General features: G+C 42.9%; 1 protein-coding gene across 1 annotated transcript in view; it reads right to left on the reverse strand.

Annotated features, from left to right (window-relative positions):
* The window catches only part of LOC120057134 (transcription initiation factor TFIID subunit 1-like), a 54,050-nt gene that overhangs the window by 29,408 nt on the left and 8,200 nt on the right, over positions 1–16,442 (reverse strand). Inside the window, exons 3-9 of the mRNA XM_039005574.1 lie at positions 9,458–9,581; positions 7,398–7,514; positions 5,456–5,581; positions 4,975–5,216; positions 4,640–4,861; positions 4,134–4,382; positions 168–369 (exon numbers count right to left, since the gene is read on the reverse strand). Coding sequence (XP_038861502.1) covers positions 168–369; positions 4,134–4,382; positions 4,640–4,861; positions 4,975–5,216; positions 5,456–5,581; positions 7,398–7,514; positions 9,458–9,581 — 1,282 coding nt within the window. The remainder of the gene's footprint in view (positions 1–167; positions 370–4,133; positions 4,383–4,639; positions 4,862–4,974; positions 5,217–5,455; positions 5,582–7,397; positions 7,515–9,457; positions 9,582–16,442) is intronic.

Consider the following 16,442-nt stretch of genomic DNA (forward strand, 5'->3'; position numbering starts at 1 on the left):
AAAGCAGACAAATACACAACAGTTATAACAGTTTATATTTGCCACTTTTGTCCTATGTCCCCTGGACAATTGGGGTTTATGCTTTGGTGATAGGATATCAATGAGGTAGGAATCTCCATTATGCAGGTCAGTCTGTTAATTGGTACTGGAGTGAGTGGGTCTCTCACCCTGCTGTGCGTTGTAGGCATTGGCGTTGCGGGTCATGCTGGAAGGCAGCCACCCTGCCAGACTGGCTCGCTGGGTCTTAGTGCCCTTGTGTTTCACGTCCTCTCCGTTCCAAATGATGTCGTCCTCCCACTGAAGCTGGGTGACCATCAGGAAGAGCTCATTCTCCAGGGCCTGTTTGTCCTTTTCGTCACCACTGCCCTCCTAGACAGAAAAAGACAGAAATACACACAAAATAACATAGGTCTTTAAATCATGTTGTCTGTTCTCTTCTAAATTGTTATTTATAAAAAAAATTGGGGGGTAGATCAGCTTTAATATTGTAAATTCCATCAATGTAATTGTCTGCATCATTTCCAATCCCCCTTTTTTTTGTAAATATACAGTTGGAAGTCGGAAGTTTACATACACTTAGGATGGAGTCATTAAGACTTGTTTTCAGCCACTCCACAAATTTCTTGTTAACAAACTCTAGTTTTGGCAAGTCGGTTAGGACATCTACTTTGTGCATGACAAGTAATTTTTCCAACAATTGTTTACAGACAGATTATTTCACTGTATCACAATTCCAGTAGGTCAGAAGTTTACATACACTAAGTTGACTGTGCCTTTAAACAGCTTGGAAAATTCCAGAAAATGATGGCATGGCTTTAGAAGCTTCTGATAGGCTAATTGACATCATTTGAGTCAATTGGAGGTGTACCTGTGGATGTATTTCAAGGCCTACCTTCAAAATCAATGCCTCTTTGCTTGACATCATGGGAAAATCAAAATAAATCAGCCAAGACCTCAGAAAAATGATTGGTTCATCTAGTTCATCCTTGGGAGCAATTTCCAAATGCCTGAAGGTACCACGTTCATCTGTACAAACAATAGTACGTAAGTATAAACACCTTGGAACCACGCAGCCGTCATACCGCTCAGGAAGGAGACGCATTCTGTCTCCAAGAGATGAATGTACTTTGGTGCGAAAAGTGCAAATCAATCCCAGAACAACAGCAAAGGACCTTGTGAAGATGCTGGAGGAAACAGGTACAAAAGTATCTATACCCACTGTAAAACGAGTCCTATATCGACACAACCTGAAAGGCCGCTCTGCAAGGAAGAAGCCACTGCTCCAAAACCACCATAAAAAAGCCAGACTACAGTTTGCAACTGCACATGGGGACAAAGATCGTACTTTTTGGAGAAATGACCTCTGGTCTGATGAAACAAAAATGGAACTGTTTGGCCGTAAAGACCATCGTTATGTTTGGAGGAAAAAGAGGGACGCTTGCAAGCTGAAGAACACCATCCCAACCGTGAAGCACGGGGGTGGCAACATCATGTTGTGGGGGTGCTTTGCTGCAGGAGGGACTGGTGCACTTCACAAAATAGATGGCATCATGAGGGAGGAAAATTATGTGGATATATTGAAGCAACATCTCAAGACATCAGTCAGGAAGTTAAAGCTTGGTCGCAAATGGGTCTTCCAAATGGACAATGAACCCAAGCATACTACCAAAGTTGTGGCAAAATGGCTTAAGGACAACAAAGTCAAGGTGTTGGAGTGGCCATCACAAAGCCTTGACCTCAATCCTATAGAAAATTTGTGGGCAGAACTGAAAAGCGTGTGAGAGCAAGGAGGCCTACAAACCTGACTCAGTGACACCAGCTCTGTCATGTGGAATGGGCCAAAATTCACCCAACTTATTGTGGGAAGCTTGTGGAAGGCTACCTGAAACATTTGACCCAAGTTAAACAATTTAAAGGCAATGCTACCAAATACTAATTGAGTGTACGTAAACTTCTGACCCACTGGGAATGTGATGAAATAAATAAAAGCTGAAATAAATCACTCTCTCTACTATTATTCTGACATTTCACAGTCTTAAAATAAAGTGGTGATCCTAATTGACCTAAGACAGGGAATATTTACTAGGATTAAAATGTCTGGAATTGTGAAAAACTGAGTTTAAATGTATTTGGCTAAGGTGTATGTAAACTTCATCTGTATATAGTACCAGTCAAAATTTGGGATACACCTACTCATTCCAGGGTTTTTCTTTATTTTTACTATTTTCTAGATTGTAGAATAATAATGAAGACATCAAAACTATGAAATAGCACATGACTTGCCTAGTTAAATAATGGTTATATAAAAAATAAAACCTTTAAAATATGGAATCATGTAGTCAGCAAAGCCACCCTTTGCCTTGATGACAGCTTTGTACACTCTTGGCGTTCTCTCAATCAGCTTCATGAGGTAGTCACCTGGAATGCATTTCAATTAACAGGTGTGCCTTGTTAAAAGTATATTTGTGGAATTTCTTTCCTTCTTAATGCGTTTGAGTCAATCAGTTGTGTTGTGATGAGGTAGGGGTGGTATACAGAAGATAGCCCTATCTGGTAAAAAGACCATGTCCATATTAGGGCAAGAACAGGTCAAATAAGCAAAGAGAAACGACAGTCCATCATTACTTTAAGGTCAGTCAATCCGGAAAATTTCAAGAACTTTGAACGTTTCTTCAAGTGCAGTCGCAAAAACCATCAAGCGCTATGATGAAACGATCTCATGAGGACCGCCACAGGAAAGGAAGACCCAGAGTTACCTCCTGCTGCAGAAGATAAGTTCATTAGAGTTAACTGCCCCTCAGAAATTGCAGCCCAAATAAATGCTTCACAGAGTTCAAGTAACAGACACATCTCAACATCAACTGTTCAGAGGAGACTGGGTGAATCGGGCCTTCATGGTCGAACTGCTGCAAAGAAACCACTACTATAGGACACCAATAAGAAGAAGAGACTTGCTTGGGCCAAGACACACGAGCAATGGACATTAGACCGGTGGAAATGTGTCCAAATTAGATTTTTGGTTCCAACCGCCGTGTCTTTGTGATACGCAGAGAAGGTGAACGGATGAACGGATGATCTACGCATGTGTGGTTCCCACCGTGAAGCATGGAGGCGGTGGTGTGATGGTGTGGGGGTGCTTTGCTGGTGACACTGTCAGATATCTATTTTGAATTCAAGGCACACTTAACCAGCAAATGAGTAGATGTGTCCAACATTTTGACTGGTACTGTATATATTTTAAAATATATTTTCCTTTATTTTTTCACCTAACCCTACCACCAGTCTCCTAATTGGAGTAAACTTAAGGACAATAACCCTTAGGCTTCTACTTCCAGCTTATACATACTATATACTGTACATTTTACAGACACAGTATATTTTACAATAGTTATCTTTTGTTTGTTATTAGTCCCATCCTTCAGCTACCCTCAACCCCTCCCATCTATCTTTGAACACCATCCAGTTTTGATTTATATTTGTCATATATTTTTCAACTGTGCTGTTTAACAAAAGTTCTGAACCTTTCCAGTCTCATAGTTTCTACAGATTGTAAATTTAAGATAAAGATTTTTGCTAAGAGTATAATTACATTACAGCTATTTCCAGAGTTAGCTCCAGGTAATTGTTGCAATTCTTCAGCCATTCCTGAACCTGCGACCTAAAACAAGCTACATATGGACAGTACCAAAAAAAATGATCTAATGCTTCTGTCTCTTCACAGACAAATCTGCTAGAAATGGGTGATTGATTCTTAAAAAGGGGCAATCTGCAGTTGCTACATCTATTTGTGGACTTATAAATTAATGATATGTACCCATTGATTCTTGAAGAATATAACTTATTAATGCCTCATTAGCTTAGTTCAACAGTCGTACTCCCCCAGAACCCAAAATATACGATTGTTTTACTCCAATGTTTGTAAACAAAGTAATATGTTTGTAAACACACACTGTATAGCCTCACTACATGGTTAAAGCTATCAAGAGTGGTTAGATTTCTCAAGCCCCATCCCTCAGCTTTTACCAAAACAGTGGTGGGAGAGCGCTTTGTTATTGTTTCAACTGCTGAATGCCCCTTTAAGGAACTCCATGATATCTAATCCTAAAGCGTCAGTGTAGTGTATGGCTGCTAACCTCTTTGGGATGTTGTAAAGGTGGCGGTGGTTCTGGCCTCTCCCGTTTCTCCTGTTCATCGTCCTCCTCCTCCTTCAGTTTGAAGCCGTAGTGGAAGCCACTGCCATCGTCAGGGACCCCCATCATGTCGTACCAGAGCTGGGCCGGACCGTAGCGCCACTCTGCCACCTTGGGCCTGGACTCTGTCACCTTGTCCCCGTCTCCAGAGGTCTGGGAGAACTTGGACTCTATTGGGGCCATCATGGTGATCTGGGGGCAGAGTCACAAGGAATTAACTATTGAAGAATATCTTATAGCAATCACTTTTGTCCATTTCCTTTTGTAAGGAGAAAGATCCCATACAGAATTATACTGAGACTGAATCACATTACTAAACCTAGTAAACTCTCATAAATTAGCTGTGATAAACTATACTGGTAAATAACCACACAGTTTCAAAGGGATTTCAAACAAGTTTTCACAGTCCTACATATCTTTGACTAAGACCATTGTTGTTGCACACTGACCTCGTCGTCAGACAGGCACTGTTCTGGGGGTGGAGGTGGGGCGTATTCATAGTCCCAGCCAGACTTCTTCTCTGGTCCCTGCTGCTCCATGGGCTCAGCGCCCTCTGGTGGGGGTGTCCCTGGCTGAGGGTCGCGGTGCTTCCTCTTCCTCTTTCTTCGTGCGCTCCGCCACACCGACGGCATGTTCTTCCCAGGGCCAAACAGTCGAAGGAACCGCAGCACCTGGAGGGATTCAGAGGAGTGGATAGGTATTCATTTTGAAAGGTTTTAATCATCCAATCACAACTCTCTGTTATGTGGTGTACTATATAGTGTTTCCAAAAAGGACAGCTCACCCTTCCAGGCCTGAACTCTGGGAAGAGCTGTGTGACGCCAGGCAGGGCTTTGGCAGCATCCTTCTGCATGATGCCAGCCAGGGGCAAGCTGAGGCAGGCTGGAGAACCCCCTGACCCAGGGCCTGCAGAGGGCCGGTCTGTCTCCGATTCAGAGTCTGAGGAACTGCTGAAGTCCACTTTGTCTACCAGAGAGGAAGGAGCGATGATGGAGGGCAGGATGATCCCATCTCCTTCATCCCCAACTGTGGACAACATAATAGCATACACTGGGGTTAGAGCCCCTCTGATGAGTGCTAACTTACTAGCATGTATTCTTGACATTAAATACATCAATATCCATGTTTACTTTTTAACAGATTATGAAGAATTATGCTTGTACAGTACAAGAACAAAGTATATTTTCACCGGCACTAGATTGATCAAAGACAAAATTAATTACAGTTGACCGCCACCCTTTGGCTTTTCCTTATCTGATCCTTACCACTTGCAGCCGTGGGAGAGGAGTCGTCTTTCTTGCCACCAGGCGTGGAGAGACATGGAGGAGGTGGAGGGGGCATAAGCTTGGCATCAATATCCTCACAATCCGCATCATAGTCATCCTCATCATCTGAGACAGAGACGGAGAGAAAAAAAGTATCCAGTTACCGACTGTGCAAAGTCTCTGATGACGATGGAGGAAATTAAATAAGCTTCATTTATCTGTTATGGTAACCTAGGGTAAAAGCACTCCTAGAGGTCTGTGTATAGTATATACAGTTGAAGTCGGAAGTTTACATACACCTTAACCAAATGCGTTTAAACTCAGATTTTCACAATTCCTGACATTTAATCCTAGCAAAAATTATCTGACTTAGGTCAGTTAGGATCACCACTTTATTTTAGGAATGTGAAATGTCAGAATAACAGTAGAGAATGATTTATTTCAGCTTTTATTTCTTTCATCACATTCCCAGTGGGTCAGAAGTTTACATACACTCAATTAGTATTTAGTAGCATTGCCTTTAAATTGTTTAACTTGGGTCAAATGTTTCAGGTAGCCATCCACAAGCTTCCCACAATAAGTTCGGTGAATTTTGGCCCATTCCTCCTGACAGAGCTGGTGTAAGTGAGTCAGGTTTGTAGGCCTCCTTCTCGCACACACTTTTTCAGTTCTGCCCACAAATTTCTATAGGATTGAGGTCAGGGCTTTGTGATGGCCACTCCAATACCTTGACTTTGTGGTCCTTAAGCCATTTTGCCACAACTTTGGAAGTATGCTTGGGGTCATTGTCCACTTGGAAGACCCATTTGCAACCAAGCTTTAACTTCCTGACTGATGTCTTGAGATGTTGCTTCAATATATCCACATCATTTTCCTCCCTCATGATGCCATCTATTTTGTGAAGTTCACCAGTCCCTCCTGCAGCAAAGCACCCCCACAACATGATACTGCCACCCCTTTGCTTCACGGTTGGGATGGTGTTCTTCAGCTTGCAAGCGTCCCTCTTTTTCCTCCAAACATAACGATGGTCATGATGGCAAAACATTTCTATTTTTGTTTCATCAGACCAGAGGACATTTCTCCAAAAAGTACGATCTTTGTCCCCATGTGCAGTTGCAAACCGTAGTCTGGCTTTTTTTTTTATGGCGGTTTTGGAGCAGTGGCTTCTTCCTTGCAGAGCGGCCTTTCAGGTCATGTCGATATAGGACTCGTTTTACTGTGGATATAGATACTTTTGTACCTGTTTCCTCCAGCATCTTCACAAGGTCCTTTGCTGTTGTTCTGGGACTGATTTGCACTTTTCGCACCAAAGTACGTTCATCTCTAGGAGACAATGCGTCTCCTTCCTGAGCAGTATGACGGCTGCGTGGTCCAATGGTATTTTTACTTGCGTACTATTGTTTGTACAGATGAACGTGGTACCTTCAGGCGTTTGGAAATTGCTCCCAAGGATGAACCAGACTTGTGGAGGTCTACAATAATTTTTCTGAGGTCTTGGCTGATTTCTTTTGAAATTTCCCATTCTTTTGAAATTTCCCAATTTCCCGACTCAAATGATGTCAATTAGCCTATCAAAAGCTTCTAAAGCCATGACATCATCTTCTGGAATTTTCCAAGCTGTTTAAAAGGCACAGTCAACTTAAAGTATGTAAACTTCTGACCCACTGGAATTGTGATACAGTGAATTATAAGTGAAATAATCGGTCTGTAAACAATTGTTGGAAAAATTACTTGTGTCATGCATAAGGTAGATGTAGTAACCGACTTGCCAAAACTATAGTTTGTTAACAATAAATTTGTGGAGTGGTTGAAAAACAAGTTTTAATGACTCCAACCTAAGTGTATGTAAACTTCCGACTTCAACTGTACATATGTAACAGCAGGTGTTCTTAATGTTTTGTATACTCATTATATGTGACTAGTTGCATGCGTATTACTGCACCTGTTCTCCTCGTAGGCTGCAGGCTGCCCATGGCCTGACGATACTTCTTAGTCTCATCTTCAGCCACCTCGTTGATGTCAGAATAATCAACTGCATCGGCATCGTTCTTCACCCAGCCTGCATAAGAAACAGGACATGAAACCGTCACTCATTTATCACAGCATTTACAGACATACAACTTACAAACACAACTAAGGAGCATATTGACTGTTCATGTTGAGCCAGTTAAATGACAGTTCCCAGCCACAGAACTTCCCTAGCCCAGTTTTGACCTGAGTGGAACTCTGGTCTGGTCTTACAACATATACCCACCTTGCAAGTTATTTGCCGCCCATACCTGTGCCTGTTTGGCGACACTTTTCACATGTAGATCCGTAATCGGTAGACGGTTCTGATTAGGAGGTTGTCGTTTGCATTGCAGAGCAGTGCCCACCCAAGAAATAATGAAATCCTAATTTTTAGATGCCCCCCCATGCCCTAAAACGGAAGGTTACTGTTAAAATAACTGTACTTACGGTTATTACCTGTAATCCTGTACAGAGTACCTTCAGAAAGTATTCAGACTCCTAGACTTTTACCACATTTTGTTGTGTTACAGCCTAAATGTAACATGGATTAAATTGAGATGTTGTGTCACTGGCCTAAACACAATACCCCATAATGTCACTATGTTTGAAAAGTCAATAAGCATTCAACCTCTTTGTTACGGCAAGCATAAATACGTTCATGAGTAAAGAATTGGCTTAACAAGTCATATAATAAGTTGCATAATAGTGTTTAACATGATTTCTTAATGACTACCTCATCTCTGTACCACACACATAAAATTATCTGTAAGGTCCCTCAGTTGAGCAGTGAATTTTAAACACAGATACAACCACAAAGACCAGGGAGGATTTCCAATGCCATGCAAAGAAGGGCACCTATTGGTAGATGGGTAAAAAGAAAAGCAGACATTGAATATCCCTTTGGGCATGGTGAAGTTATTAATTACACTACAAAGATACAAGCATCCTTCCTAACCTCAGTTGCCAGAGAGGAAGGAAACCACTCGGGGATTTCACCACGAGGCCAATGGTGACTTTAAAACAGTTACAGAGTTTAATGGCTGTGATAGGAGAAAACTAAGGATGGACATTACAACATTGTAGTTACGCCACAATACTAACCTAATTGACAGAGTGAAAAGAAAGAAGCCTGTACAGAATAAAAAATATTCCAAAACCTGATTCCTGTTTGCAACAATGAACTAAAGTAATACTGCAAAAAATGTGGCAAAGCAATTAACTTTTTGTCCTGAATACAACGTGTGATGTCTGAGGCAAATCCAACAACACATTACTGAGTACCACTCTCCATATTTCCAATCATAGTGGTGGCTGCATCATGTTATGGGTTTGCTTGTAATCGTTAGGACTGGGGAGTTTTTTAGGATAAAATAGAAACGGAATCCTAGAGGAAAACATGGTTCAGTCTGCTTTCCACCAGACACTGGGAGATTAATTCACCTTTCAGCAGGACAATAACCTAAAACACAAGGCAAAATCTACACTGGAGTTGCTTACAAAGAAGACAGTGAGTGGCCGAGGTACAGTTTTGACTTAAATGTACTTGAAAATCTATGGCAAGATCTGAAAATATTTATCTAGCAATGATCAACAACCAATTTGGCAGAGCTTGAAGAATTCTGAAAACAATAACGGGAAAATGTTGCACAATCCAGGTGTGGAAAGCTCTTAAGAGAGACACAGAAAGACTCACAGTTGTAATCTCTGCCAAAGTTGCTTCTTCGAAGTATTGACTCAGGGGTATGAATACCAATGTAAATTAGATACTTCTGTATTTCATTCTCAATAAATTAGCAAACATTTCTAAAAACAGGTTTTCACTTTGTCATTATTGGGTATTGTGTGTAGATGGTGAGAGAAAAAAAACGATTTTGGCGGTTACACAACAAAATGTGGAATAAGTCAAGGTGTATGAATACTTTCTGAAGGCACTGTACATGACAGAGAGCTCTGTAGGGCTAGGAACTACCCCACCCACAGCCTTACTCTTACCCTCTGAGTCTGTGCCACCTGTGTCTCCATCCTCGTCCAGATCATCCTCCTCACTAGCAGTGATCTCTGTGATGAGGTTGCCCAGTCCCAGGGAGCCCAGGCCAGCCAGGTGCTTTTTGGATTCCTGGGGGTGTGGAGGGAAATACCATTGTCAAACAACCACAGCATTTGATATGCCAAAGTGTATTGGAAAATACCAGGTGTTAAAATTTTTGTCTAGAAAGACCATTTATAAAAGTACCATTGCACAAAAGACAGTGGACAAGTGATCAACATACTGTATCTCTGTATCTCTCTGTATCTCTCAATGTATATCTGTATCTCATACTGTATCTCTCTGTATCTATCTATCTCTCACTGTATCTCTCAGATATAGCACAGACACTTCAGAACAAACTTCCTTCAGATTTTTTGATGGGGTGTCCACATACTTTTGTATATATAGTGTAACAAGAAACCCATAATCAGCAAATGGACATCTCAGTCCTGTTGTTAGGCATACTGTTGTGCAGGGATGGGGGAACTCAGCCGGGTTCTCAACTTACTGTTGAGGGTTAGAATAGAAGAATACACAAGGTGCAATTTCGAAATTTGGTTGTGCATCAGCATTTTCTCTTTTTATGTCAGTCACTGTTTGTTTTCACTCTCAATCAGATATCATATTAACATGACATAAGTCATGGAAAAATCTAAAATGTGTAGAATTGCAGCAAATTCGCTGTAAAACTGCACATTTTTCTTTCCACCCCATGGCAAATTTAGTAGAAATGTGTTATAAAATTGCTAAATCTTCTCTTTGGCCAATGGCAAAATTATGTAGAATAGCAGCAAACTTGCTTTAAAATTGAACAAAAAATTCTCTACGCCCCAAGGCAAAATTTTATGTGGTCACGATACCAGAATTTTGACTTTGTACCGATATCAGGTTTAGTATCACGATACCCAATACCACTGAAAAAAATACAAGGTATATTAGCCAGTCACAGAACGGCACTTGATCCAGACAGATAAACTCAGCTACTGCTCTGTTCAATCGTTGGGCATCTTTTGAGTTCAATATCATTACATTTGAAATTGTTTACGTTAAAATGTTTCAAAGACATCCCTTAAATTAAATAGAATTTATTTTGGGTAACAGACATATACAACAAAATGTACAATGTGGACCCTGAGGATATCAATTAAAAGTATGAATTAAAAGGCTTGTTTCCAAAATGGTCCTCAATGGTAAAAACACATATGATTAAAAGTCAAGACAAAATTACAAACAAACATAAATACATTCATTGATATTGATATCCTAGAAAGTGTCACTATTCACTGCACTTTTCCCAAACCTTAAGAATCAACCATATTCATTTCACATTGCGTCCTTAAAAGGCTCCCGAGTGGCGCAGCGGTCTAAGGCACTGCATCTCATTGCAAGAGGCGTCAGTCCCTGTAGTCCCTGGTTCAATAGCACCCTTAAATAGTATGGTGCCGGAGGGGAAGGCTGCCGTCTTATCGGCTCTTAACCAACCATGCTATTTTGTTGGTTTTTTCGCGATGTTCGTAACTTGTTTTGTACATAATGTTGCTGCTACCGTTTCTTATGACCGGAAAGAGCTTCTGGACATCAGAACTGCGATTGCTCACCTCAAACTGGACAAAGAGTTCTTCTTCAATGAGTCGAACGAGAGGGATATAATACAGACACCCGACCAGGCCCAGATCCCCGTTATTCGCTGGAGAAGGAAATGCAGATTTAGTAGAAAGAGATCAGGGTGTCTTCTGAGGAGGCGACGAGTAGCTAATCTGCCCACGCCTTCTGTCCTGCTACTTAACATTCAATCGCTGGAAAATAAATGGGATGAACTGAAAGCACGTTTATCCTACCAACGGGACATTAAAAACTGTAATATCTTATGTTTCACCGAGTCGTGGCTAAACGACGACATTAAGAACATACAGATGGGGGCCTCCCAGGTGGCGCAGTGGTCTAGGGCACTGCATCGCAGTGCTAGCTGCGCCACCAGAGTCTCTGGGTTCGCGCCCAGGCTCTGTCGCAGCCGGCCGCGACCGGGAGGTCCGTGGGGCGACGCACAATTGGGCTAGCGTCGTCCGGGTTAGGGAGGGTTTGGCCGGTAGGGCCAGTGCATATCCTTGTCTCATCGCGCTCCAGCGACTCCTGTGGCGGGCCGGGCGCAGTGCGCGCTAACCAAGGGGGCCAGGTGCACGGTGTTTCCTCCGACACATTGGTGCGGCTGGCTTCCGGGTTGGAGGCGCGCTGTGTTAAGAAGCAGTGCGGCTTGGTTGGGTTGTGCTTCGGAGGACGCGTGGCTTTCGACCTTCGTCTCTCCCGAGCCCGTACGGGAGTTGTAGCGATGAGACAAGATAGTAATTACTAGCGATTGGATACCACGAAAATTGGGGAGAAAAGGGTATCATTTTTTTAATTTTTTTAAAGAACATACACTCTATCGGCAGGACAGAACTGCAGCCTCTGGTAAGACACGGGGCAGGGGCCTATGCATTAATGTAAACAACAACTGGTGCACAATATCCAAGGAAGTCTCAAAGTTTTGCTCGCCTGAAGTAGAGTATCTCATGATAAGCTGTAGACCACGCTATCTACCTAGAGAGTTTTCATCTGTATTTTTTGTAGCTGTCTACATACCACAACAAACCGACGCTGGCACTAAAACCGCACTCAATGAGCTGTATACCGCCATAAGCAAACAGGAAAACACTCATCCAGAGGTGGCGCTCCTAGAGGCCGGGGACTTTAATGCAGGGAAACTAAAATCAGTTTCACCTCATTTCTATCAACATGTTAAATGTGCAACCAGAGGGAAAATAATTTTAGACCACCTTTACTCCACACACAGAGACGCGTACAAAGCTCTCCCTCTCCCTCCATTTGGCAAATCTGACCATAATTCTATCCTCCTGATTCCTGCTTACAAGCAAAAATGAAAGCAGGAAGCACCAGTGACTCGGTCTATAAAAAAGTGGTCAGATGAAGCAGATGCTAAACTACAGGACTGTTTTGCTAGCACAGACTGGAATATCTTCCAGGCAACATTCGCACTGAGCTAAAGGGTAGAGCTGCCGCTTTCAAGGGGCGGGATGCCACTTTCAAGGGGCGGGACTCTAACCCGGAAGCTTATAAGAAATCCCGCTATGCCCTCCGACGAACCATCAAACAGGCAAAGCGTCAATACAGGACTAAGATCGAATCGTACTACACCGGCTCCGATGCTCGTCGGATGTGGCAGGGCTTGCAAACCATTACAGACTACAAAGGGAAGCACAGCCGAGAGCTGCCCAGTGACACGAGCCTACCAGACGAGCTAAAGTATTTCTATGCTCGCTTCGAGGCAAGTAACACTGAAACATGCATGAGAGCATCAGCTGTTCCGGACGACTGTGTGAACACGCTCTCCGCAGCCGATGTGAGTAAGACCTTTAAACAGGTCAACATTCACAAGGCCGCAGGGCCAGACGGATTAGCAGGATGTGTACTCTGAGCATGTGCTGACCAACTGGCAAGTATCTTCACTGACATTTTCAACCTCTCCCTGTCTGAGTCTGTAATAACAACATGTTTCAAGCAGACCACCATAATCCCTGTGCCCAAGAACACTAAGGTAACCTGCTTAAATGACTACCGACGCGTAGGGACAGGGTAGGGGCGCGGCTCTGTTGCGACCTGCAGTGTGTGTGATGTTTGGTGTGGCGTTATTTTATGTTTTTAATTTGTACACTTAGCTTACAAACAATCCGCCAAACATGGATTTACAGTGGTGGGGTGTTGGACTGATCTTGTTGATCGTGTACATACCCGCTATGAACGGACTAAATTATGAAAACGCTGCTGGCAGCGGAATCCAATACAGCAGGGAGTTCTTACTACAATGCAACTCAAATGCAAACACGTTGGATATCCCAATGGCCCATCTAATACCTGATTGTCTGCGAGTGGATTACAAACCCAAATGCAAACGTGGAAAACGCGGGGGAATCAGACAAAGACTTTAAAAATTTAAGAACAAACTTCCCTTACCCACCACCTTGCTGATTAATGCCAGGTCACTGAGGGGGAAAGCGGATGAGTTGTCAGCGAATCTGCGCTTCCAACACGAATATCGGGAGGCCTCTTTGCTGGCATTTACTGAGACTTGGCTGGATGACAGAGTCCCGGACAGAGAAGTGGAGCCGGCCGGCTTCACTCTGGTCAGAGCGGACCGTGATCTGACCGTCACAGGGAACATCACGGCGGGGGCGCCTGCCTGCTTGTCAGGGACCAGTGGTGTAAATCGATCCTGGTAAGAGAGAGACTCTGTACCCCCGACATTGAACTTCTTTCTGTGTCACTGCGACCTTACTATCTGTCCCGTGAGTTCCCCCAATTGTTTGTTACCGTTGTGTACATTCAACCTAAAGCTAATATAACAAAGGCATCAGAGATTATTTATAATCTGTCACAGAAACTGGAATCCATCTCCCCCGACGCACCCAAATTTATTTTAGGGGATTTTAACAACTGTACCTTGCACAAAGTCTTGCGCACATACCATCAGTATGTGAAATGTCACACTATGAAAAATAGGACTCTTGATTTGTGCTATTGGACAATACCAAAGGCGTTCTCTGCCACCACCAGACCACCGCTGGGGACATCAGACCACAATGTGGTCTACCTCAGGCCAACCTACTGTCGGCTGCTGGAGATGGAGAAACCCACAGTTCAAACTGTCCAGATCTGGAACGACAACAGTATCACTTGTCTCCAGGGGTGTTTTGACTGTACAATGTGGGAGGTATTAGAGGACAGCAGCTCTGATCTTGATGAACTCACAGATGTTATTTCAGACTATGTAAACTTCTGTGTTGAGTCAGTTGTGCCTACTAAGACCTGTAAAATCTTCCCTAACAACAAGGCTTGGGTATCAAAACATCTAAAATCACTACTTGACAGGAAGAAGGCAGTTTATGCTGGGGGTGATAGACAGGCTTTAAGAGATGTACAACGTGAGATCAAAAGACAGATACTGGTGGACAAGGAGGCATACAAGCAAAGGGTGGAGGGGACCCTCTCCTCAGGAAACGCAAGGGTGGCCTGGCAAGGGATTAAATCCATGGCTAGTGCCCCCCATATAGGCAGGGGGAAAACCAGTGCTGACCTTGGGGGATATGAGGGCCAGAACATGGCTAATGAACTGAATGTTTTCTTCTCAAGATTTGAATCAGACAACTTCGTGTCGGAGGTAAAACAAATGGAAGCATCATTACAAATGTTTGAGAGAGTTGTTGTCCAACAGTCTGATGTTCTAAAGTTGTTCAGGGGATGTAACACATACAAATGCACAGACAAAATAAGTGGACATGTGTTAAAGCACTGTGCTGAACAACTGGCTGGTGTTTTTACAGACATTTTCCAATCCTCCCTCAACCAGCAACACGTTCCAGTATTGTGGGAAAAAATCAATAATTATACCAATTCCTAAAGCATCTAATCCCTCTGTGCTGAATGACTACCGCCCTGTCGCCTTGACATCCTTAGTAATGAAATGCCTTGAGAAAATTGTGAGAAGTCATATTCTCAGCGTCACCCAGAAGCTCCTCGACCCATTTCAGTTTGCCTATCAGCCTAGCAGAGGAGATGATGATGCCATTCTTACCCTCCTTAACATGGTCTATAGACATCTAGAGGGTGCCAAATCCCATGTCAGGGTTCTGTTTGTTGACTTTTCTTCTGCCTTCAACACAATCCAGCCTTACATTCTGGCACAGAGACTCATTCGGGACTTCTCCTTAGATGGGGGACTGGTTTTGTGGCTGTTGGACTTCCTGAGCCAACGCTCACAGCGAGTCAAAATAGGTCCCCACGTGTCGGATATACGCAATACCAACACAGGCTCTCCTCAGGGATGTGTTTTGTCCCCACTTCTGTACATCTTGTACACTAATAGTTGTACTAGTTCCCATACCGACAGACACCTCGTTAAGTTCGCTGATGACACTGCCTTGATCAGCCTGTTGCATGATGACAAGGAACATCGTGGCCCGGTCCTAGATGACTTTGTAGAGTGGTATGAGGAATCACACTTGGTCCTCAATACCAACAAGACCAAAGACATGTGCATAGACTTCAGGAAGCGTACAACACCTACCTCTGCAACATCTATCAGAGGTCAGAATATAGAAATTGTAGAGGAATATAAATATCTGGGTGTCCTTTTGGACAATAAGCTTCAGTGGAGTAAATGTACAGACCTGATCTACAAAAAGAGCCAACAGAGACTGTACTTTCTCAAAAAGTTGGGATCTTTTAATGTAGACTGTACTATATTGACTCTGTTTTACAAATATTTTATTGAGAGTATTTTAACTTTTTGTATTGTTTGTTGGTTTGGCAATGCCACTGTCAGCCAGAGAAATATGCTGAGAAGGATTATTACCACAGCAAGCAAGGTACTTGGAGTCAAACAGACAGGCCTGGATGAGATCTTTAAGGTCAGGGCCCTCCGTAAGGCTCAAAAAATCATTTTAGACCCAAGCCACCCCCTGTACCTGGACTTTGAACTACTCCCCTTTGGGCGCAGGTACAGGGCACCCCTCAGCAGGAAAAACAGAACGAGACAATCACTTGTGCCAGGTGTGATATCCCTCCTAAATAGCTCGGGCGAATGTTCCCATCGACTCCGTAAGACCAGCAGGCTAGTCTGTTTTTTATTTTATTTTTTATGTTTTATTTCTTATTTCTTGGTACATAACTGTTATGAAAGTTGTAATGTCAATTTTGTTTTGTATTTAAATGCCACTTTAAATGTGTACTTTAAATGTGTACATGACACTGCAACAACATTTCCCCATGGGGACAATAAAGTCAGTAAGTAAGTAAGTAAGCACTCACGTCTGTAGTCATGAAATGCTTTGAAAGCTCACAACACCATTTTCACAGAAAACCTAGACCCACTCCAATTTGCATACCACACCAAAA

This window comes from Salvelinus namaycush, chromosome 12 (assembly GCF_016432855.1).
Source record: "Salvelinus namaycush isolate Seneca chromosome 12, SaNama_1.0, whole genome shotgun sequence".
In the NCBI taxonomy this organism is placed as follows: Eukaryota; Metazoa; Chordata; class Actinopteri; order Salmoniformes; family Salmonidae; genus Salvelinus; species Salvelinus namaycush.